Here is a 25,062-nt window from a genome sequence, read left to right on the forward strand (position 1 = left end):
AAAAGCGATCCACCTGGCCGGGGAGCCGGCGGGACGTCTACGCGTTTATTCGCGCACCGGGTGAAGCCACACGCGCGCACTCGCTAGTTGAACACAATACGGGAATACGTCCCACGCGGCGAGTCAGCCACACGAGGATGGGTGGCAGCGTCCCACGCCGAACGGGCCACGTACGAGCGAGCGTGCAGAGTTTCTGTGGCGCGGCGCGGAAAGTAGGGATGCCGGTGTTCTCCAGGCATAAAAGCTCCATGCTTGGTGTATGTCAGTGTCAGTGACAGGGAGAGAGGAACGGAGAGGAACGGCGGAGAACTCGTGCGGTCACCTAGACGAACGGCAGCGAGTCATCGCCACATCGACTCGCGATACCGAACCGAGAGCATCGTTCATATCTCTCAAGTGAAACTATTCGAATTTGGGCATTAGCGATCGAGAGGAGGGAGAGAGTTTTCGGAGTTTTTACGCGTCGCGGCACGAGTAGCACACACGAGGCTCGCGTACGCAAGCGGCACGAGCGAATTCCGACGTGCGTACAGAAGAAACGAGTTTGTAAACGAGGCCGGTCACAGCGGATCTTCAGTTCTCCTGAGGAGCGGCGCGGGTGCGCGCGCGGTGTAAAGTAGTTAAGACGATGATAAACAGTTGCGCGTCGATCGTTCCAACGATAAATTAAAGCTTTCCACGTCTAGAATGTGAGAGACGATTTATCAGTAGTGAAACTGCAGTGATTGAGAAATTGCAAAATCATTAGTGTGTATGTGTGTGTTTGCAATTTATCCGATTTTATTGTATTTGCACGACGATCACGAGTCTTCCGCGCTTGTGTGAAAATTGTTATCGAATAATCAGGCTGTGGGCGCGACCGGAAACGCATCGCGATGACTATTCACAAGAAGGGCACGGTGTCGAAAATGAAAAATAAGGGAACCGCGCAGCGCCACGAGGTGGCCACGACATCGGCATCGTCGAGCGCGGAGACGGTCGAAGTCGTGTCTTCGACCAGTGTCGTCGAGGAATCAAGGCAGATGTCTGAGAGCGAATCCAGAAGCAGCACGGTGGAGATCACGAGCACCAGTCGCGAGGTCATCATGGATTCTAAAGGTAACATCATCAAAGTTATCGAGACCCCTCCGCAAACCGTACAGCAAAGCTCGTCCAGCCGTGAAACTGGTCAAAGTTCGCAAGATTTTATAGCCGGAGAGCAGACGCAATCAATGAAGCAAATAAAGACGACACGCGAGATTCCACACGATCACGCAAAGTCTCTGTCGGAGAGTCACGTTCTTCAAGGAGAAACGTCTGAACGGGTCAGCCAGTCTGTGGAGATACAGAGTCAGAGCGAATCCCAGTCGACGGTTCAACAGTCGATCTCTTCGAGCACCGTGATCGAGAGTTCGTCAGTCAAGGATCACGGCAAACATCGATCCATCGTCCTTCTCTCTCACGACACCGCGAACGGAGAACACGCTCCTGCGATTCAGACGTCGTCAAGGTCGTCGACCGAAAGTACTCGCATGAGCAGCGAGCAGAGTGAGGCGATAACGAAGGACGGCCAAACGGTGTCGAGTACGACGAGAATTCGCGAGACAGGTGAAAAAGTCGATGACAATGGCAGGACGACGTCTACGTCGAGTCGGGAGGTTGACAGCGAGCGCACGGTCACACCTTCCGACGTGACTGCCATTAAGAATGCCGATGACACGAAGAAGAGCGGCGGTAAAAGCGCGCGCAGTGATTCGAAAGCGGAGAAATCGAACGTCGAGATATCGACTCGCTGCAACAAGCCTGGCCAGTCCACGTGGGACGGCACGTTTGTCTACGAGAAGCCCGCCACTTCCAAGAGCAAGAACGCCGTCGACAAAACCGCATCTGCGACTCCGAAAATTCATGGCGACACGCGGGACGGCGAGACGAACGTTAAAGTTACTCGAGAGGCTTCGTCCGCCGAGAAAGTGTCGGTTACCGATCAGACCGTATCTTCGAGTTCGACCGTGATTCACGACTCCAAGATCGTCGACGAGAGTCAATTATCCGCGACGACTCGTCTCCGCGATGCCGTGTCCGAGAAAATCGCCACGACGGACGCGACGGACCGGTCGAAAGGATCGGTTCGTCGCTCGAAACCCGGCGATTCGACGTGGGACGGAAGTTTCGTCGTGGAGAAAACGACGCAACCACGACGGCGTAACGACTCCGACGCCGGCGTGTTCCATCATGGTCGCGGCGACAACGTTGTAGAAACGACTCAGAGAAGAGATTTGAAAGAAAAGAGCACGGATGGCACGTACGCGAAAGAGTCTTCCGAGACTGTGCGCGTCGTAAAAGGTGCCACGGACAGTATCGCATTCATCTCCGAAGAACGACGTGACGTCAGCAGAGAGAGTTCGATCCATATCGACGGCGCGCCATCGGGCAAGGAGGAACATCCTGCTGCTCGCGTGTCCAGCCCATCTCACCGAAGAGTCGGCAGACCCGGCGATTCCACGTGGAACGGCGAGTTCGTTTACGAAAAAACGCAAGACGATGCGAAAACACGTTCGTCGGACGCCACCGTTGTGCGACGAACGGAAAAACGTCACGATTCCGTGGACGTTGAGGATGTGACCGAGAAGCAAAACGTTTCCAACATCACGGAGTCGGTCTCCACTTCGTATATCGTCGAATACGCGATCTCCGGCGACAAGAAGAACGTTGAAAAGATCACGTCTGTATCTGATGCGATCTTGGAGGAAGACGGTCCCGAGGAGAGAACCACACGCCGCAGTGCTGCAAGTCCCGAGAGACGAGACGTAACTTCACGTTGTTACAAGCCTGGCCAATCCACCTGGGACGGCACTTTCGTTTACGAGCAGCCGAGAACGCCTGACAGCCGCCGGAGACCGGAGGAGAGACGCGCGATGAAAGCCGTCGATATTCGGGACGTTACGGAAGATAATTCGATCAATGAAGCGGATGTTACGAGCACCTCCTACATCGTCGAACACTCGTCGAGTCAACAGAGCTTCTCAGACGTCAGAGACGCCAGTCTCGCATCCACGATTTACGAGACGGTCGTTTATGAAGGACGCCCGGTCGAAACGACAATCAGATTCAACGAGGGTGCGTCGCGAGAGAAAATCTCGACGACGGAACGTCACACGAGACCCTCCCCGCGTCCTAGAAGCCCCGAAAAAGTATCTAGAGATGTGCGAAGCACGAAGCCTGGATCGTCGACGTGGGACGGAACTTTCATGCGGGAAAAGTCGCAGGAAACGAAACGTCCACTTAGCAGAGAATCCACCGATGGTAGGCTGCCGGATAAGCCTCGTTCAGTCGACAGAAAGAAGGCACCTGTGGATTCGCCGAAAAAACATGTCAGCGAGACCACTATCGATCGTCGGGATGTCGCGCAAGACGTATCCAGCACATCGGAGATCGTGGAGAGTTCTGTCGTTGTGGAGCAATCAAAACTGCACGAGAGCTACACGGATTCCGCCAATGTCGATTTCTCGACGACTTCCGTTGAAACTGTCATCATTCGCGATGGTCAGCCAGCAACCACGCAAAAAACGGTAACTATTCAGGAAGGTCCTCGCAGTTCAGTGAAAAGAACGCCTGACGTAATCACTGCCACTGACACTAAAGAGAGCACTGTTAAAAGTTCCGAAAAGAAAGAACTCCGAGCGGACGACAGAAACTATCGACCGACGAAACCGGGCTCGTCGACGTGGGATGGATCGTTCGTATACGAGAAACCAAGCGATAAAAAGATACCGAAAGACACATCCGGAATAGTGGATAAACAAAGTCCAAGCAAAGAAAAGCCGACCGACATCATTGATCACAGAACAGTTACGATATTAGACTCATCAAAGGACGTAACTAACGCTACCGATTATTCCACAAGCTCTGTCACGATCGAACGAGCATTTGTCACTGATTCGAAGACACACGATTCCTCAAATATATCAAAAATTTTCATCGAAGGCAGCGTAAAAGATAAAATCGATTACGAGAAAGCGAGACAGATTTCCGACGATAAGCCTAAACCATCGCCTCGACAGCGTCCAGATGACGTCAAGGAGCCGAGAGATGAAAAATCACAAAAGAGTCCGATGGACAGAACGCATCGGCCGTCGAAACCCGGCGCGTCTACCTGGGATGGATCTTTCGTGTACGAAAAACTAGAAGAGACAAAACCGGGAGATAGAAAGGTACCAAAAGATGTATTTGTAATTACCGACAAACAAAGTCCACTTAAAGAGCAACCGAGTGACATTACCGATCACAAAACGTCCATTATAATACTGGACACATCGAAGGATGTAACGAGTTTCACCGATTATTCCACGAGCTCTGTCACGGTCGAGCGAATCTTTGATTCAAAGACACGCGATTCCTCAAATATATCGAAAATTTACATTGAAGACAACACGGTGGATAAAATACATGCGATTGATTACGAGAAACCGAGACAAACCTCCAACGAGAAACCTAAACCGTCGCCTCGACAGCGCCCGGAAGATGCTAAAGAGCCTAAAGATGAGAAGTCGCAAGGGACCCCGATAGACAGAACACAACGGCCGTTGAAGCCAGGCGCGTCCACCTGGGATGGATCTTTCGTGTACGAGAAACCGCAAGATTTGCAGAAGAAACTAGCGGATGAGAAACCGACTGGCGAGCCGAGAAAACCAACAGACGTACAAAAACCGATCGAGAAACCGGCAGATCAGAAAGAGCTACCTACTCCGATTTCCCGAAAACCAACCGATGGAAAAACACCGCGACTGGATGTCACAGAAATTAGATACGTCGAAGATGCCGCGGATATTACGCGTACATCTCAGGCAGTTCAGAAATCCTCTTACGTAATCGATCAGTCTTCGAGTTTTACCTCCGTGCAAGATGTACGTAACGTTACGGACGAACGTGTCATCGCTGAATTTACTACAGACACGCGCAAGGATGTGGTGAGTAATCGTAAAACATTGGAATATTTTTTTATTGCCTATTTACAGCCGGAAACTGTGTTACTTAAAACTTATCTAGTTTTTCAGAAAAATATTAAAACAGTTCTTTATTTTTAAAACAATATTAAAACAATATCTGTTATCTGCTTCTTATATTTATTCTTGAAAATATAAAGATATGAAAAATTTACATCCTTCTTCATCGAAATATGTAGTTTTTTGATAGCTGACAATGACCAGATGTCGGGCAACAGGCAGATGTATAAATCTTATCGAGACACTTCGAGCTCTCGGTCCTTGCGGAAGAGACTCGAAAGATACTTTCACTTCCAAACCGAGTGAAGGTTGTGAGTTCGTGCGCGCGTATGTGTAGCGCCGTTGGAAATAAATCTGACGTAATACAGCGATTCATTCGCAGAAGGAAGGGTTAAGTACGAAAGAAAAAGGGGAACTCATTTTGTTAACCGTCTGCGTCTAAAACGAACAGCATTCCTGATCAGAATTTCTGCACCGCTGAACCGTTTCATCGAGCTGCTGCAAAGCCTCGAACGAAAATCGATATTTCACACACGAGGAATGGTTTCGCTCGATCGCACATATCGTGCCTGAATTGTTATATTATAATCGCCTTACACCGTCAATACGCTATCGCATGTGGAATTCAGAAATTTATAACGACATTTCCTGTCAACACTATCATTGCTGACGCAAGAAATCGGCATGATAACCTTTTGCTATCGATTAAAAGGTGAACTTTGTATTTCCAGAAGCGATTTGAAAGTCGGAAAATCGCAATTATATTAACGCGATTGTTTTGTAATTCCAATTAAATAAAATCTACGTCACTATTTTAATCAGATAAAATTCTATATGTTATGTTCTAATCGTTCGCATTAAATAATGTCAAAGAAAAGGTATCAAACTGATTCAATTATGTACTGTTGTTTATTGAAAAAGAATGTTTACGGAAAAAAGTTATTACGGAGAATTCCTGTGCATATGCAGAAATAAGAATACTCGAAATCATATCTGGCGTGTGCCGCGGGCACGCAAGTGTAATTACCTGGCAGTCAGGCTCAATCGAGTGTATGCAAAGTGACAATAATCGCATATTCGATACGAGCAAATTCGGCAGTGATGTCACCGTCCAATGTAACCCGCTTAATGTACGACCAATTGAATTTCACGCGTGTTCCGCCTCGCTTATCGCGGTCGCCTCGTTTAAGTGCCATGGAAATCTTAGTTGAGATGCTATACTGATAAGCGCGACACGATGTACATTGACTTCACTTATCATCACTTACGACATCGATAGTAACGACCGATAACATTAAATAAAATAACAAATACGATAGATACGCAGTTGTATCGTCGTTTTACAATCGTTCATTGCGTGTGTGCTGAATGCACTGATATGCTATAGAGCTTAATATTGATGTCTCGTAATCAGTAAATACAAAGTCGCGCTATCTGCGAGTTTTACACACTATGACGTCGCTTCGGCTGAGTGTTATATGTTTTTATAGGAATGTAGGTCGATATCGAACGTAAAGATAAATGCCACGGATGAACTTTATTGCTGCAGCAATGTCAGAACATTAATCTTTCTAGATCATTACGATTTAGAGCTTTCCGTAGAAATATTCAGTCAATTTTTTCTTTCGTGCCTTTTCCATACTATAATTTTTTATAAAAAAAAATCTTCTAATTTCTCTCTGCTGCATTCCATCTTTTGTTGTTAGATAAGTTTTTGAAATTTTATATTCTCTGTCTTGTGAAAATTTAATATACACGTTGCTTATTAAAGATTCAATGCAGATACTAGTTGGAGAGATGCGCGGGACAATCTGAGAAACTTCGTCCTACGTTCGCGTAGTATCTCGCAAATATCGAGATCGACACTTTGAAATCCGGAGTTCATGTCATTCAACGTCATAGTCAGAATATTCAATGCTACGTTCAAAAATATCTGTGAATAATGCAGACCATGTGCAATAGGTTCATTTACACATGTCCGACAAATTAAAAATAGACATTTGTAATTGATTCCGCATTACAGGGATAGTTTAAGTAGTTTGTTCCAATTTTCACAGCCGTGACTTCACTCCAAGGTCTCGAGATGATCGATAAAATGCTTTACTAAGTTCGCGCTTGCACTATTTGTGACGTTTTCCGTAACTATTACCTAATCCATCGCTTCATGAATAAATATATGCGTTTTTTTATTTAACAGATACTTCTTGTTATTTCGAAAAAAAGCAAGATTTGTGAGAAATCTTATTTTCTTCAAAGGTACTCTGCGGAATGTATTTGTGATTACAATCTTTATCGCTATTCGGAGCGATTTATCTCGTTTCACTGCGTTACGCGGACGCCCACATTGTTTTTGATTGTTCAATACAAACAGGTATTGGAAGTATGCCCTACTTGCATCGAAACACGATATATATGACGTAGCACGCGTGATCGCGTTTTCTCAACGAATCGGTATTGTTATTTTATGACGATGCAGGCGCGAGCGATGTCTCGTCGACGTATCACGACATCGATAAACGTGATATTTTATTAACCCGTCGTTACTCGAGCCCTCGTCGATCTCGAGGCTTTGAAATTTGATAAACTGACCAGGTAAAAGTTTTTCACCAACCGAGCGCTTTTGTGTACCTTCCAGTTAAATACAGAAGCACTTAACTTTTATTGAAAAAGGAATATTTTGTGAACGTAATTTTGGGAAGTCGATTCAGTAGTACATGGGATGTAAAATATACCGCACGTGACTAATTGTGTTAAAAAATCCGCGCGAGAAATGGCGAATCCGTGGAACGAACGTAACCGACAAAGTTGTTTTAGATGGAAATTCTATTAAATCTATAGTTACCGTGCAATACTTGCAAAGAGAGAGAGAGAGAGAGAGAGAAGAAAATTTTTGCATATGCAAAATTTTTACATAGATACAATGATGCTCTTTGCAAGAACTCGCGGAGCCCAAATTATGTAAATGAGCTTCATTATAAGCAACTTTCGATATCGCCAAAGAAGGGCAATCAGCTTAAAGGCTCAAACTAGCAAACTGCTAATTAAATGCCAAAACTTTATCTGACGTGTTTTGCGTAAATTACGTTCGAGTGTTAAAAACGGAGCAAAGGATTTGACTAATAATATCGGCAAACGTTATTTGCTTCGTTATCGAATTACTGCGCTAATTGTAAGTTGGAGAGCGTGCGTGCTTATGAGTATAATGAGCAGCTCTAACAAACTGAGAATAGATGTACGAAATTTTTAAGCGAATCCATAATGGCACAACGTAACGTTAAATTTCATATAACAATTCAATCGGTAGAAAAATTAAAAATTGTTAGCAAAAGGATGCTAACATTCCCTACATTTTAATATACAAGTAGATAAAAATTTTTATTAATCTTCACACAAGCATATTCTTAAAGAAAAAAATTTCTTTGCATAAATTACTTACGTCGATGCATCGTCTACAATTTGCTTATGTTTAAATAACAATAATGCCGCTGAAGCTAAAACCAAATTGTAGAACTAACTCGACGGTTCGGTAAGCATGTCACACGATACGCCGTAAGTGTGCGCATAAAAGCCATATATGCACCGATCTCGTGTTACCTGCATTCCGTCGAACTAAGCAGTACGGACGGGCGTTCCTAATCCCGCTCATGTCCGCACGGCGCTCATTATGCAGCACGTTTGAAACTCGTAATGAGTGTCTGTGGTGAAACGAAGTCGCATTTACGTTGTTATTACGAGCGTCTAGGTATCTGGTAATGTGCTATCAAGGCGTTTACTGCAAGCGATTAACTTGCTAATCGAATCTTTATTTTTTTAAATAATTTATACGACATTGACACGTTAGGTGAGTCAGCGTAATGCTGCTATAAAGCCTGCAATCATTACGAACAAAATAAAAGTTTGCAAGTGACAAAAGTTGCAAGTGACAAAAGTTATAGCAACGACTGCACAAATTAATCATTAATGTTTCTCGACGCCTGCTGACAGTTCGCTACACCTGCTACGTGCACTTATATTATTCATATGAAAAGAATGAAGTATAAAAAACGCTGTAATTTTAAATATTAATAATTTGTAGGCACGTGATAATACTCAGCATTACAATCTATGTAATAATTAAATAATTTGCACTTTGCATGTAAGCCTTATTAGCGATCATTAGCAGAACAATAATCTTTGCGTTTGTTGACCGTAAAATATTGATCGGGTAATCGTCCTGCTTTATATTCTCAGATGCTAACTCAACTATATTGAGGAAAAATGTCACATTTTTTTTTTAATAAACATAATATTTCTTATTAAATTCTGATATAAAGATAACATAAAAATAACGTAAATGAAAAGAAATCTTGTTTAATTCTTCAAAAACTAATTTAAAATAAAAAATTTTTCATGTAATTTAATATTGAAAAAAAAAGAAATATTTGTATAGTCTTGTCGTTATAAAGAATTTTATTTTCTGGTTAGAGGAATCTTTAGTACGAATTGATTTACCGCGCAGTTAAATAACTAGTGACGCACTTTTCAGAGAGATGTCACCGAGTCAACGAAAGAATTTATCGGCAAAGAGCAGCTGACTAGCATGGTAGCGTGGGATGTCGACGATACTCGATTCGATACCGTCACTGTCTCAGCACCTCGATCTCCAGCAAGTTCCACGAGGAAACCGTCGCCAGAACGGCCCGGTTATCCTCGTGGAATACCTGGACTCAGGGAGGACGATCGACCGAAACCGATTCCCGCCGCTGGAAAACCTAGCCGACCACATGAGGGGAGTCCTCAACGACCGGCGGAACATGGCAGGTGAATAAGAAATTAAAATATTTTTTAATTTTTAACAATTTCCTCAAAATATATTCAAAAAGTAAGAAAAAAAAATTAAGAAACACTATTGACAAAAATAATGCATTTGTAATGTCTCGCAGACCTTACGAAAGTCGGCCGAAGTCGCCTGAAAAACTTCGAGATTATACTACATCGATTAAAAAACCAGCGGCCGGCAAACCGAGCCGACCTGAGGAGAAATCCGTAGCACCTAAAAAACCCGATGAAGGACCTAGTGGAACCACAAGACCCACTGAACAAAGACCAACGGCAGGTAAACCTAGTCGGACTACAGAGAAGCCTGAAAAACCGAAGAGACCTGAGCGAGACGACAAGCCGAAACGAGGAGATCAATCTCCAGATTCTCTCGATGAAGACGTTCATCCTGATCGAGTGACGATACCTGACATAATATCAAAAATTCCCTTGAAGGAACAATGCATTTGCGAGCTGTGTACTTGCGGGTAAGTCATCATTTATGATCGATTATTTCTTTTCTATATATATGTGTAGAGAAAATCAGTACAATTATCAAATTTATGTCATATAATTGTTATTAAGTAAAAATTAAGACTTTTCCGCTCCAAATTATTTCCGCGTCATAATTTTAATGTTGCAAAATTGCGGAAATATTGGGCTATAATTAACAACTGTAGTTCAAGCACAACTATAATTTGATTTGATTTATCTGCACGTTCGCTGCAGAGATGTACATGGTTGACCTACTTCTAAACATCATTAACGAGATCAGAATACAAAACTTACCGGAGTCGAGAAGCAAATTGACGAGAGAAGCGGGAGATTGTCTTCAAGGTCATCTTTCCTAGTCTATTAAACTCATAGCAATGATCCATCCGAAGCCGAGCTGAGTTCGTTATGCACATCTATTGTGCAGCTTTAACGTCGTCCTAAAACAAGATAAATTACTTATTATTTTTTTAATACATTGCAATTTTGATATCAAAAGATATTATTCCTATTATTATTAATATATATATATATATATATATATATATATATGTATATATTTATATGCATATTGTACAAAAGTAGGACACAAGACAGATCCTTTTATGGTAAGTTGTTCCTGAGCGATAGCAAGTCACCGCACGATCCTTCCTTATTCGAACTTTCCAACCTACGTAGCTTTGTATGACGATGACGAAGCGTACGAATTTACAGTACAGCTTCGGTAATTGCATTGGACACATCATCTTTGAAGGATATTCATTGCTTCCTCCAAGGAGAGCGGCTGATTATAACAAGTTTAATGTGTTGCAGCATTGAAACTTCTTAAACGAAGCTTCGTTTAATACATTAATTTCTTTCAAGTTTTCTTTTACACGAGAAATGTGAAAAAGATTTTCTTCGATGTTTAAACAAAAATCCTAGCTCAATCTTCATTCTTGTTTATAATCTTTAGCAATGATGATATTTCTCAGAGACTCTGCATATACGCAGTATAAATTTAACGCCTTATTAAATTGAAAATCTTGATCTACGGGCTTGCAGCGCAGATAGATTCGCGAGCGAGAAATGTAAGTTCGTGGGAAATTAGTCGTGTCGTGGCCGCGCGCTTCAAGAAGTAATTGCGGTTCGTCTGCTTGCCAGCGATTAGTTGTTGGAAATTTCTACGTAAGTCTGCTTAACTTTGAGATCTCTGATCTAACTTCTCTCCTTTGGCTCAACGTGGCTTCAAAAGGATGTTCATGATGTGTCATGTAACACGATTCTATCCGTTAAAAATACATGACGATATTTGACCGCGTCTTTGACCAAGTCCAACTTTTACAAAATTGCATTTCAATATTTAATGTTGGAGAAAAAGAATGGGAACAATTGACAACGATTGAATTCCGATACTATTCGATGTAGTTGTACAAAAATAGAATGTGAAATCTCCAAACACAAGTTGACTTGCTTTGCATAAAATATTGGCAAGAATACATCGTTCCTTTTTTTCTCGCCATTTACGGTAACCGACCGGTGTCAGACATACTTCGAAATGTAAAGTATTGCCCTCGAGACGAGTGTGTCTCTGAAAATAAGAAAAAGGTGAAAGCATTTCGTGAATTAATACGATCAATGCCGAAAAGAATGTTGTTCGTATAAAATCCTGAATATATTCACCGAAGTGTGTCAAATTATAGGCGAAAGTATCGCATAAAACTTTTATGTGATCGCATTGTACAAGAACTTAATCGGTATTCTTGCAATCAGGCTAAAGAAAGATCTAATTAACTGAACGCTAATAGCGACTCGTTTTATGTGAGAACACACGTCGTTAATTACGTATGTTGCACGTTGACGATCTGACTAGTAAATACGCTAGTAAATATGCTACATTGTGCGCATGAATGAATCAAGCTTGTATAATAATAAATATTCAAAGTTAATTAAATTAAATTGTGTTGAAACGTACGAGATTCATACAGCTTGTCGTAATTCTTACAATTTATGAATACTTATCTTTAAATAATAACATATAATACGGTATTATAATAATCAAGATAGATTTTAAAATGCTATATGTTAAACGAATTAATCGTACGATCTGGAAATTAACGAGTCTTGTCAAAAAAGGATAACGTTTGTAATAACGCAAGTGGTTGCGTGACAATAACTACCTTTGGGACCGTAATCGCATAAATCTGGTATAACTTTTTTACTGTAGATTGCAATGAAATCACACAATGAACTCTTCGTTTCCATGTCCACCGTGCGCGGTAATGCTGCAAATACCAGTTCTGAGTGTAATGAGACATTTAAAAACACGACAGAGGCGCGTACCTTTGTACTCATTATAAAGGGATTGATACCCTCTTGCGTCATATTTAAATCTCTGTATGCGCCAGGCCTTTATTATGCGCTTCTTTCAGTCGAACCAGCACGAAAGCGGATCACAAAAATTTTCCGCAAACGCTTTCCTTTCCTTTTATTAACGTTATGTATATACTGTCGATGTAATAAAGGTAGATGACATATTTAATATTAAATATTTCGCAATATGAAACTGTTCAAAAGCAACTGTCTTTCGTTAAATATGAAAATGCTTCGCAAAGCATACACATTTTTCATACGATCCTAAGAAATATTATTACAGATGTTCTGGACATTTTATTTGCCTTTTTTCAGTCTGCATTCTAATATACGGTAATATTTCAGACGCCATCGTTGCCCGCACAATTTGCCCCAAGAATACTTCGAGATTCCTTACGAAGAGCCGATGCATACCGTGACTTCCTACCGTCAGGACTACGACGAAAAACGCGTGGAAAAGCAAACAAAATACTACCATGAGGATCATCTGCATACGGAGGGCGAGTTTATCGGGGAAAGACGAACCGATTACGTGGCTACTAGGGGCGAGAGAGCACCGGTTCGAAAGCCGCAAGACAATTTAAAACCAGAGGGTGATTTTGTCGGCAGACCTCGGCAGGAAGCTCCGAAGTATGGCGAACGAGCGCCGATCACGAAGCCGCAAGATAACTTGAAATTCGAAGGAGATTTCGACAGTAAGTTTCGCTTGTTTGATTTCGCTCGTGAGATGATATAAATTTTATTTGTAAATCTTCGGAGATTTTCAAGTGCGTTAAACGAAATATTTTTCTACACGTAATATAGATAAAGAATAATTTTTTTTTCACTTTCCAGCTACAACAACAACCGAGCTGGTGTTCACCGGTACTCCCGGCGAACGACCGAGCGCGATACGTCGCAACACTTACACGAAGATAGAGGGTGATTTCACTGACGAAACGACGACGCGGTCGCAGTACATCGATCATCGCAGTATCCAACGCGCCGAGATCGTTAAGCGAACGGATAATCTCACCGTGGGAGAGGGTGAATTCACGGTTAGATTTAACAATCAAACTTTTGGGTTTTGCTTTAATCAATATATTTACAATTATATTTTATACATATCTAGTTTCTGCTTCTGTTTTTCATTTTTTTGTTATATATTGTATTACAGGGTACCTCTCATATCAAGGAAGACTTCCAGACTCATGTTATCGAGCGTGAACCTCAGTGGCGACCAAAATATCCCGAAGATACCGATCGGTTTTATAGCAAAACGGATATCGTTGACAGTACTACGACCACTCAAGAAGAATTTCGATCTTTTGATCAGACAGATTATAGAAGCACTGTGATTAGAAGAGCTGACAATCTAAGACCCGAAGGACCCTTCGAAGCATTGCCTCACACAAAAGATGATTATATTGCACCTATATTGCCGCAAAGATTGGAACCAAAAAAACCTAAAGATAATTTAAGACCGGAAGGACCGTTTGAAGGACGGCCAAAGGATGATTACAGACCAACTAGAGGAGAACGTGCGGATGTTAAACGCCCAGAAGATAACTTGCGACCTGAAGGACCATTCGAAGGCCGACCTAAGGATGACTTCAGACCAACGAAAGGCGAGAGAGCTGATGTCAAACGTCCAGAGGATAACTTACGACCTGAAGGTCCTTTCGAAGGCCGTCCAAAGGACGATTATTTACCCAAGCGTGCCGAACGTCCTAAGGTAAAACGGCCGGAAGACAATTTACGTCCCGAAGGACCGTTCGAAGGCCGACCTAAGGATGATTTCCGACCAACGAAAGGCGAGCGGGCTGATGTCAAACGTCCAGAGGATAATTTAAGACCTGAAGGACCTTTTGAAGGGCGTCCTAAGGACGATTTCCGACCAACGAAAGGTGAAAGGGCTGATGTCAAACGTCCTCAAGATAATCTGAGACCCGAAGGGCCGTTTGAAGGGCGTCCTAAAGATGATTATAAGCCTAAACGTGGCGAACGTTTTGAAGTAAAACGTCCGGAAGACAATTTACATCCCGAAGGACCATTCGAAGGCCGACCTAAGGATGATTTCAGACCAACGAAAGGCGAGAGAGCTGATGTCAAACGTCCAGAAGATAATTTACGTCCTGAAGGACCGTTCGAAGGCCGACCCAAGGATGACTTTACTCCAAAGACAGCAGAACGCCCTGAAGTGAAGCGACCAAAGGACAACTTACGGCCTGAAGGTGATTTTACAGATCGTCCGAAAGATCAGTATACACCTGGTGAGAAACGCATGCCGATTAGACATGCGGATAATTTATATCCTGAAGGTGATTTTGAAAGACCCGTGCCGATACCTTACGGACCCGGCGACAGAGCATCTATCGTGCGTCATCCTGATAATCTATTTCCAATCGGAGAGTTTCCGGACAGAGAAGTTGAACCTTTCAAGCCGGCCGAACGTAGAACTCCTATTAAACACAGTGATCATCTTCGTCCGGAAGGTGATTTTATAGGAAGACCTAAGGATGATTTTAAACCAACTAGAGGAGAACGTGCTGATGTCAAGAGGCCGGAAGATAATTTGAAACCAGAAGGACCGTTCGAAGGCCGTCCTAAGGACGATTATAAGCCTAAAAGAGTCGAACGACCGGAAGTCAAAAAACCACAGGATAATTTAAGACCGGAAGGACCTTTCGAAGGACGTCCTAAGGATGATTATAAACCAACCAGAGGTGAACGTGCTGATGTTAAACGTCCTGAAGATAATCTGAGACCACAAGGACCTTTTGAAGGACGGCCTAAGGATGATTACAAACCAACCAGAGGCGAACGTGCCGAAGTTAAACGCCCGGAAGACAATTTACGTCCAGAAGGAGACTTTGAAAGACCTCGTCCAGAAAAGTATTCTCCGGCTGAAAAACGAACGCCGGTGAAACACCCCGATAACCTCAAGCCAGAAGGTGAATTCAAACGACCCCGTCAGGATGGTTATCGTCCGGTGGAAAGACCGGAGGTCAAAAAACCAATGGACAATCTAAAACCCGAAGGAGATTTCGAAAGACCTCGCCCAGAAAAGTATTCTCCGGCTGAAAAACGAACGCCGGTGAAATATCTCGATAATCTAAAGCCAGAAGGTGAATTCGAACGACCTCATCAGGATGGTTATCGTCCGGCGGAAAGACCGGAAGTCAAAAAACCAATAGACAATCTAAAACCCGAAGGAGATTTTGAAAGACCTCGTCCAGAAAAATATTCTCCAGCTGAAAAACGAACGCCAATGAAACATCTCGATAATCTAAAGCCAGAAGGTGAATTCGAACGACCCCGTCAGGATGGTTATCGTCCGGCGGAAAGACCGGAAGTCAAAAAACCAATAGACAATCTAAAACCCGAAGGAGATTTCGAAAGACCTCGCCCAGAAAAGTATTCTCCGGCTGAAAAACGAACGCCGGTGAAATATCTCGATAATCTAAAGCCAGAAGGTGAATTCGAACGACCTCATCAGGATGGTTATCGTCCGGCGGAAAGACCGGAAGTCAAAAAACCAATAGACAATCTAAAACCCGAAGGAGATTTTGAAAGACCTCGTCCAGAAAAATATTCTCCAGCTGAAAAACGAACGCCAATGAAACATCTCGATAATCTAAAGCCAGAAGGTGAATTCGAACGACCCCGTCAGGATGGTTATCGTCCGGCGGAAAGACCGGAAGTCAAAAAACCAATAGACAATCTAAAACCCGAAGGAGATTTCGAAAGACCTCGCCCAGAAAAATATTCTCCAGCTGAAAAACGAACGCCAGTGAAACATCTCGATAATCTCAAGCCAGAAGGTGAATTCGAACGACCTCGTCCGGATGGTTATCGTCCAGCAGAAAGACCGGAGGTAAAGAAACCGATAGATAATTTAAAACCCGAAGGAGATTTCGAAAGACCTCGCCCAGAAAAATATTCTCCAGCTGAAAAACGAACGCCAGTGAAACATCTCGATAATCTCAAGCCAGAAGGTGAATTCGAACGACCCCGTCAGGATGGTTATCGTCCGGCGGAAAGACCGGAAGTCAAAAAACCAATGGACAACCTAAAACCCGAAGGAGAATTTGAAAGACCTCGTCCTGGAAAATATTCTCCGGCTGAAAAACGGACGCCGGTCAAACATCCGGACAATCTCAAGCCAGAAGGTGAATTCGAACGACCTCGTCCGGATGATTATCGTCCAGCAGAAAGACCAGAGATGAAGAAGCCGATAGATAATTTGAAGCCTGAAGGAGACTTCGAAAGACCTCGTCCAGAAAAATATTCCCCGGCTGAAAAACGAACGCCAGTGAAACATCTCGATAATCTCAAGCCAGAAGGTGAATTCGAACGACCCCGTCAGGATGATTATCGTTCGGCGGAAAGACCGGAGGTCAAGAAACCAATAAACAATCTAAAACCCGAAGGAGAGTTTGAAAGACCTCGTCCTGGAAAATATTCTCCGGCTGAAAAACGAACGCCGGTCAAACATCCGGATAATCTGAAGCCAGAAGGTGAATTCGAACGACCTCGTCCGGATGGTTATCGTCCAGCAGAAAGACCGGAGGTAAAGAAGCCGATAGATAATTTAAAGCCTGAAGGAGATTTCGAAAGACCTCACCCAGAAAAATATTCTCCGGCTGAAAAACGAACGCCAGTGAAACATCTCGATAATCTCAAGCCAGAAGGTGAATTCGAACGACCTCGTCCGGATGGTTATCGTCCGGCAGAAAGACCGGAGGTCAAGAAACCAATAGACAATCTAAAACCCGAAGGAGAGTTTGAAAGACCTCGTCCTGGAAAATATTCTCCGGCTGAAAAGCGGACGCCGGTCAAACATCCGGATAATCTCAAGCCAGAAGGTGAATTCGAACGACCTCGTCCGGATGGTTATCGTCCAGCAGAAAGACCGGAGGTGAAGAAGCCGACAGACAATTTAAAACCCGAAGGAGATTTCGAAAGACCTCATCCAGAAAAATATTCTCCGGCTGAAAAACGAACTCCGGTGAAACATCCCGATAATCTCAAGCCAGAAGGTGAATTCGAACGACCTCTTCCGGATGGTTATCGCCCGGCAGAAAGGCCGGAAGTTAAAAAACCAATGGACAATCTAAGACCCGAAGGAGAGTTTGAAAGACCTCGTCCTGGAAAATATTCTCCGGCTGAAAAACGAACGCCAGTCAAACATTTGGATAATCTCAAGCCAGAAGGTGAATTCGAACGACCTCGTCCGGATGATTATCGTCCAGCAGAAAGACCGGAAGTTAAAAAACCAATAGACAATTTAAAACCTGAAGGAGATTTCGAAAGACCTCGTTCAGAAAAATATTCCCCGGCTGAAAAACGAACCCCGGTGAAACATCCCGATAATCTCAAACCTGAAGGAGAATTTATCGGTAGACCAAAAGAAGATTTTACACCTGTCAAGGGAGATCGTGCGGATGTTAAAAAACCAATAGATAATTTAAGACCGGAAGGTCCATTCGAAGGTCGACCGAAAGATGATTATCGTCCGGTACGCGGAGAGCGTATGGACATCGTTAAACGTACGGATAATCTGCGCATGGAAGGAGATATAGAAACGTATAGATCAAGAGACGAATATACAGATTTTTTGATACGCGAAAGAACCGAAATTACCAAGTATCAAGACAATTTGCGTATGGAAGGCGAATTTACCGATACGAGAACGCGAGACGATTTCAAAGTCGTTAAAGGCGCGCGCGTAGATATTGTTAAACACCATGACAATTTAAAACCAGAAGGCCCGTTCGAAATCCGCCCGAAGGATGATTATTTGCCCAAGAAAGCCGAGAAACCTGAAATCAAAAAACCGAAAGATAATTTAAAACCAGAAGGCGATTTTGTACGGCGTCCGAAAGAAGAAGCGCCCAAGAAAGGCGAGAGAGCTGACGTCAAAAAACCGAAAGATAATCTACGGCCAGAAGGCGATTTCGAAAGGCCAGAGAAGAAACCAATCTGCAGTCCAGCGGAGAGACGTTCTCCAATCAAACACGCGGATAATTTGAAACCAGAAGGTGAGTTCGAGAGACCGAAACCTGAAGAATTTAGACCCGCAGAGAAACCAGTTGTAAAGAAACCGCACGATAACTTGAAACCAGAAGGCGAATTCGTCTCTAGACTGAAAGAAGAAGCGCCAAAGAAGGGTGACAGAGCTGATATCAAAAAACCAAAGGATACTCTTAGGCCTGAGGGTGATTTCGAAAGACCGGAAAAGAAACCGATTGGTCCAGCGGAAAAAAGAACTCCGATTAAGCACACGGATAACTTGAAGCTGGAAGGCGATTTCATAGGCAAGCCTAAGGAAGAAGCTCCGAAAAGAGGGGAAAGAGCAGATGTGAAGAAACCTACGGATAATCTCAAGCCCGAAGGAGACTTTGAAAGGCCCTCGAAAGCTCCAATCGGACCGGCAGAGAAGCGAACGCCTATAAAACATCCTGACAATTTGCGGCCGGAAGGTGAATTCGAGCGACACCCGAAAGAAAAGACTCCTCTCAAAGGCGAAAGGGCTGACGTTACCAAACCGAGAGATAATCTGCGACCGGAGGGTGAATTTGAGAGACCGCAGAAGTCGCCGATCGGACCAGCAGAACGGCGTACGCCCATTCGGCATGAAGACAATTTGCATCCGGAAGGCGAATTCATTGGAAGACCGAAAGACGATTTTACTCCTAAGCGCGCCGACCGACCGGTCCAGAAGAAGCCCAAGGATAATTTGAAGCCGGAAGGAGAATTTGTAGGAAAACCAAAGGACGATTATAAGCCGACTAGAGGTGAGAGAACCGACATTGTGGTGCATCGAGACAACTTGAAGATGGAGGGCGACATAGACGTTTACCGATCTCGAGACGACTACGTAACCACATCGAAGCGTGAGCGCGTGGACATCGTTCATCACGAGGATAATCTAAAAATGGAAGGTGAATTTATCGATATTCGTCGACGAGACGATTATCGGGCTACCCGTGGCGAGCGTAGCGAGATTATCAGACGCGAGGACAATCTTTATCCCGAGGGTGACTTTGAACGTCCGGAGAAAGCACCTGTCGGTCCCGCAGAGCGAAGATCTCCCATCAAACATGCCGATAACCTGAAGCCAAAAGGTGACTTTGTACAACGACCGAAGGAAACCGCGCCGATTAAGGGCGACCGAGCGGCCGTCAAAAAGCCCAAGGACAACTTGAAGCCCGAAGGTGAGTTCGAGAGACCAACGAAATCGCCCGTCAACTCACCCGCTGAACGGCGATCGCCCATTAAACATCCCGACAATCTTCATCTGGAAGGAGAATTCGTTAGTAGGCCGAAGAAAGACACGCCTCTGAAGGGCGATCGAGCGGACGTGAAAAGACCGAAGGATAATCTGCGTCCCGAAGGAGAATTCGCGAAACGTACTCCGAAGAAGATGGGACCGGCCGAACGGCGAAGCCCGATCAAGCACGAGGATAATCTGCATCCCGAGGGCGACTTTTACATGGTGCCAAAAGATGATTTTACACCGAAGAGAGGAGATCGCTCGCCCGTCAAGAAACCGCAGGACAATCTTCGTCCTGAAGGTGAAATGCAGGTGTCTTCAAAGGACGATTATAAATATGTCAATGGAGAACGCGTGGAAATACGCCGGCATGAAGATCATTTGCGTATGGAGGGACAAATGGATGTTCATCGTTCAAGAGACGATTACAAAAAAATCACGCGAGTGGAGAAGGTGGACGTTAAAAAACACGAGGATAATCTCAGGATAGAGGGCGAATTTATTGACGTACGTCGCAAGGACGATTACGTGCACGTGATCGGCGAGCGTGCGCCGATCAAAAAGCATCCGGACAATCTGAAGCCGGAAGGCGATTTCGAACGCAGAAGCCCGAGCAAAGTCGGTCCCGGCGAGCGACGGTCGCCGATTCGTCACGCCGATAATTTGAGACTGGAAGGTGATTTTATCGGACGCCCGCGCGAAGATTTTATTCCCAAGAGAGCGGAGAGGGCAGAAGTTGTGAAGAGAGAGGATAATCTAAGGATGACGGGCGATTTCGAAGGCACGACGTCTCACAAGTCGTCTTACACAGTGGTGCGTGGCGAGCGCGCGGACGTTAAGTCGCACGAAGACAATTTAAAAATTAGCACCGGCGTCATGGAAACAAAAACCACAAACAGAGACACTTACACGCCTTCTAAACAAAAACCCGCTGGTAAAATTGTGCCGAATCGAAGGCACATGGAATCGTCCATCACGCTCGGTGACGATACCACCGCGATGACCACGACAAATCAACGTAATTACAACACCTACACGAAGCGCACGGGAAAAGACATCGCTACGAAAATGAGTCAGATAGAATCCGACAGCAGGAAGACTGTGGAATCGCAAACTCTGAAGGACGGAACCGTCGTTACGACCGTAAAACGCACGACGACTTCCGCTCAATCCGATCAGAGAGTCGCGGGCGTTCAGCACGCCACTCATCAGCAACAAACGCAGCATGTTACCGATCGCCATACCGTTCAACAAATCGAAGGCTCTCCGTCCAGACCGCAGCCCGTGGATTTGCGAAAAACGACCTCTCTAGCGTCCAATCAGTATCATGAACAGCATCAGAGAACGCATTCGAGCGAGCAACATCAGCGATCGCAGAACGTGCTACAGACACGTCGGACCGTCGACGACAGATCGATCACAGAAGGTTTGAATGATCGGGGACAAATCGTACGCGGAGAGGACACATCTCGTTATGCGATCGATGCCGCACACGGCGAGCATCACAGGCAACATCAGCAGAACGTCGAACGTCATCATCAGGAAATGAGCAAGCGCGATTACGTGAACACGCAGCACGTAGAAAGCCGAACGCAGAGATCCATGACGAGGCAGCACGAGCAACATACGATCTCCAGTCAAGCGCGATACAACACAAGCCCGGAATTCCGGCAGACGATTAACGGGCAAGCGACCGTGGAACGATCGCAGGTGGACTCGGGCGCGAGGGTCAGTCATCATCGCAAGAACGTAATATCCTCATCGTCGACCGACGTCAACAACGCGGTGCTCCATCGACGCGGCGCTACTTCTTCCACCGAAGCGCTTCACACGATCTCGTCGACGGCAGCGGATCAGCGCAAGAGTATCTCCAATCTGGCCGAGAGCGGACAGTACATCAGTAACTCGAGTCAAAGCAGCGACAGACGAAGCCTCACTTCCCTGCATCGCAGTGCTAAAGACGTGAATCCTTGGGCCTCTTCCAGTTACGAACGTCCGCAACGGATCGTTCGACAGGACAACCTTACCGTCGGGGGGAAGTTTTACTCGCAGAGCGAGGCAAAAAGCTACGGCAATTTCTCTCAAAGTACACAGAAAGTAGAAAGAGTTCAGAGGCAGTCAAACGTGTCCCACATTAATTTGGGTGACAACAGTACCGTCACTTCCAGCATGTACAAGAGAGAATACGTTCCTCGGCACAAAGGACCGTGTCCAGCCGCTCTCTTAGAAGCCAAACAGGCGCCCTTCAAACACACCAGGAACACGCAGAAACACAAATTTTACATGCCTGTTGTGTCGAGTTAAATTGGCTCAAAGTTTTATATCTTTCTAAATATTCCAGAAGTTATGCTTATTTGGCTTGATTTTAAGACACTTTGAAAACAAAGATTCGCTTGTTAAAATAATTTACGTAAAAATTCATTTTTAGATATAGCTTTCAGAAAGCTATTCTGTTATACAAACGCCATCCGGTAAATGATAATCATTATAAATATAAAATACGTGTAATAAATCTTATTTATCAAGAGCTCAGATTTTGCCATGACTGATGATTTGAAAAGAATTTTCCGAATAATGCGGGCTGTGATAAACTCACGCTGTTGAAAAATTTGTTAATTTTATAACTGTTGAAAAATTATTCTAGGCATAAACAATATTGCAAATTATAGGCGTTTTTAAATTACAATATCAACGAATGAGATTTATAATACAAGATCGTTGCGATAAACATAATCTATCGTGATAAAAATATCTCTTGCAGCAATATTAAATGTCAACTGTTAAAATACATATACATATACATATGTATTTTTAATATTGTATATGTACATTTATATATATATGCATATATACATGTACAATTATATATATATATCATTACCAACAAACCTTTTTAAGATGCAGTTGCACATAAAAATAATTATGTAGTCGATATATACGTATATATGTATCGATTATCGCTAATTTTTATCTGTGGATGAGCAGATAGCCGCCCATTACGATTAAGAAGAATTTCTTTCTTCTTAAAACACGTGTATACAAAGCAATAACTAGAGCTTAAACTCGTGATACGGTCGAATCTAATAATCATTAGTATCGTCCGATAATTAAAATATAGTATGCGTATTACGTTAGTTATTCTATTTCGTTGACTGCATAGTATGAAGTTTTTATATTGCAATCAATTTCTTGCTTATATTTTATTTTTTTCAGCTTATTTTATTACCATGCATATCTAGCACAGAATATCTCTAAAGATATATTCTCAGTGTTATATTAAATAAAAATTCTATGATATATTTTCTTTTCTTTTCGTTGATTCTGATGCTCTTTATAAACGCATAATGTAGCTGGATGTTGGTTTGCTTACTTTATGTTGAACATTTATTTTAATCAAATAAAATTGATTTGTAATTATTTGTTGTGTATGAGTTTTATTTATTACCTTTATATTTATTTTATTAATACCGCGTTGCACGCTGTAAGAAAATATTCCGTACATATCGATGTATAACTGTTACAGAAATTAATTGCATAATTGATTAATAAAAAAATTACAGATAAATCTAGTTAGAAGCAATTAGTAAGAGTAAGATTGTACCTGTTTACGCTTTTAGAATCTAAGTCATTTAAAGAGTTTAGTTTTCTGTATAATAAATAATTTGAGCGAAAACAATTACTAAATATTAAACACTAATGTAACAGTAGTGTATATATGTATATTAAAATGACAATCGGATCCTTTTATCAACGCTGTTGGCATGGCCATAGGCTGTTCGCAAATAATGTGAATGGATGAAGCTTTATAGGCTACCGCTGATATAACAAAAGGTCTCACAAAATTATGTTCCTAATATCATACTTTCGAAACTCGGCTCCATAGGCAATAATAATGACTCTGGTGCGTATACTAGTTTCTACGCACTGTAGAGATACGTAAAAATAAATGCGAATATCGAAAAACGTCTATTTTTATTATATAAATATATTTTTTATGTATTTTTGCTATGTCCTGGAGTGTATGATAATATTTTTAAACCAATTGTATTTAAAATAATGACTTTTAAATGGGCATTTAACAGCATAAAATTATTATACTCGCGCAATGACTTGATTGATGTTTCACAGATATCCTAATAATTGTATGTACATAGATATATAATGTTAAGTGGGAAGTAATATAAAATTAACTTAAAAATCATAATTAAAAGAAAGAGAATGAAAATGAAAGCGAAAAGTAGCCAGAGCGCTATACTGCCTAAACATTTAAAGTCCGTATTAAAATAACAACAAATTAAAGAACATGGTTTTAAATCTTTACGACGTTTCATAAAAAAATACAATATTTTCCATTTTTATTCAAAAAATATCAAAATATTCTTAGCAACTTAATGAGACTACCGAGTATTATTGCTTTGATCTTATTGCTAGATCTATTGAGAATCAAATCGAAAGCCCAATTTTTGGTGGCGATATCGTACAATATCTTTGTTGATATTATTGATACTATTAGTAATATTATTATAAACGTGAGCAAATTTAAAAATTATTGGTGTAAAAACTTTATTTGAGAATAAGGACAATATCTTTAAAATCGATTTGATAAAATAAGAGTAATAATGGGCCCAACACAGAAACCCCGGAGATACAACATGTATAGTGAGACATAGTATAAGAACTGTACTTGATTGTATTTAGAAGAATAATAAAAAAAATAATGTATTTTATATTTTTAGAATCATCTAACAGAAGAATCTTATAATCACGGCCTGTTAAATTTTAATTAAAGTCAAATCCCGCTTGATCCGTTTGTATACTATTATCATAAATCAAACAACTGAGTTTAAATTAGAAGTATTATTTCATGCGTTATAGAGTTTGTTTTTATTAATTAGTGATTCACATAGTGACCTTCCTAGCTCGCCGTGTGAATATAGAGAAGAGAGACGGCTTGACTAACAAGCGGGAATCTCGCGCCACTTGCCGGACTTCGGGAACCTCAAAAGTGCACAAGATGAGATCCGCATAATATTTATAACAGACATATTAACAATTAACATGTGTATATCCAATCGATGAAACGTGACCGCACGTATTTCATTCTTTCGAAATAAATGTGTTGCGCGCCGGGAGCAAAATAGGCGCATAGTGAACGTTTCTATATCGATAGATCGAAATATT

General features: G+C 42.7%; 2 protein-coding genes across 2 annotated transcripts in view; one reads left to right on the top strand and one right to left on the bottom strand.

The window, feature by feature from the left end:
- LOC105675855 (CREB-regulated transcription coactivator) overlaps positions 1-25,062 on the bottom strand; it is an 89,838-nt gene that overhangs the window by 41,914 nt on the left and 22,862 nt on the right. Inside the window, exon 3 of the mRNA XM_067353336.1 lies at positions 10,569-10,711. The gene's annotated coding sequence lies outside the window, so the exon portion shown is untranslated. The remainder of the gene's footprint in view (positions 1-10,568; positions 10,712-25,062) is intronic.
- On the top strand, positions 95-23,298 carry Sdb (SAXO downstream of blistered). The gene is made up of 6 exons (XM_012373274.2): positions 95-4,946; positions 9,508-9,782; positions 9,905-10,267; positions 12,969-13,318; positions 13,458-13,660; positions 13,780-23,298. The coding sequence occupies exons 1-6, from the start codon at positions 876-878 to the stop codon at positions 22,183-22,185; spliced, it is 13,668 nt and encodes a 4,555-aa protein (XP_012228697.2). The 5' UTR covers positions 95-875; the 3' UTR covers positions 22,186-23,298.

The sequence above is a fragment of the Linepithema humile genome, chromosome 1 (assembly GCF_040581485.1).
Source record: "Linepithema humile isolate Giens D197 chromosome 1, Lhum_UNIL_v1.0, whole genome shotgun sequence".
Taxonomy (NCBI): Eukaryota; Metazoa; Arthropoda; class Insecta; order Hymenoptera; family Formicidae; genus Linepithema; species Linepithema humile.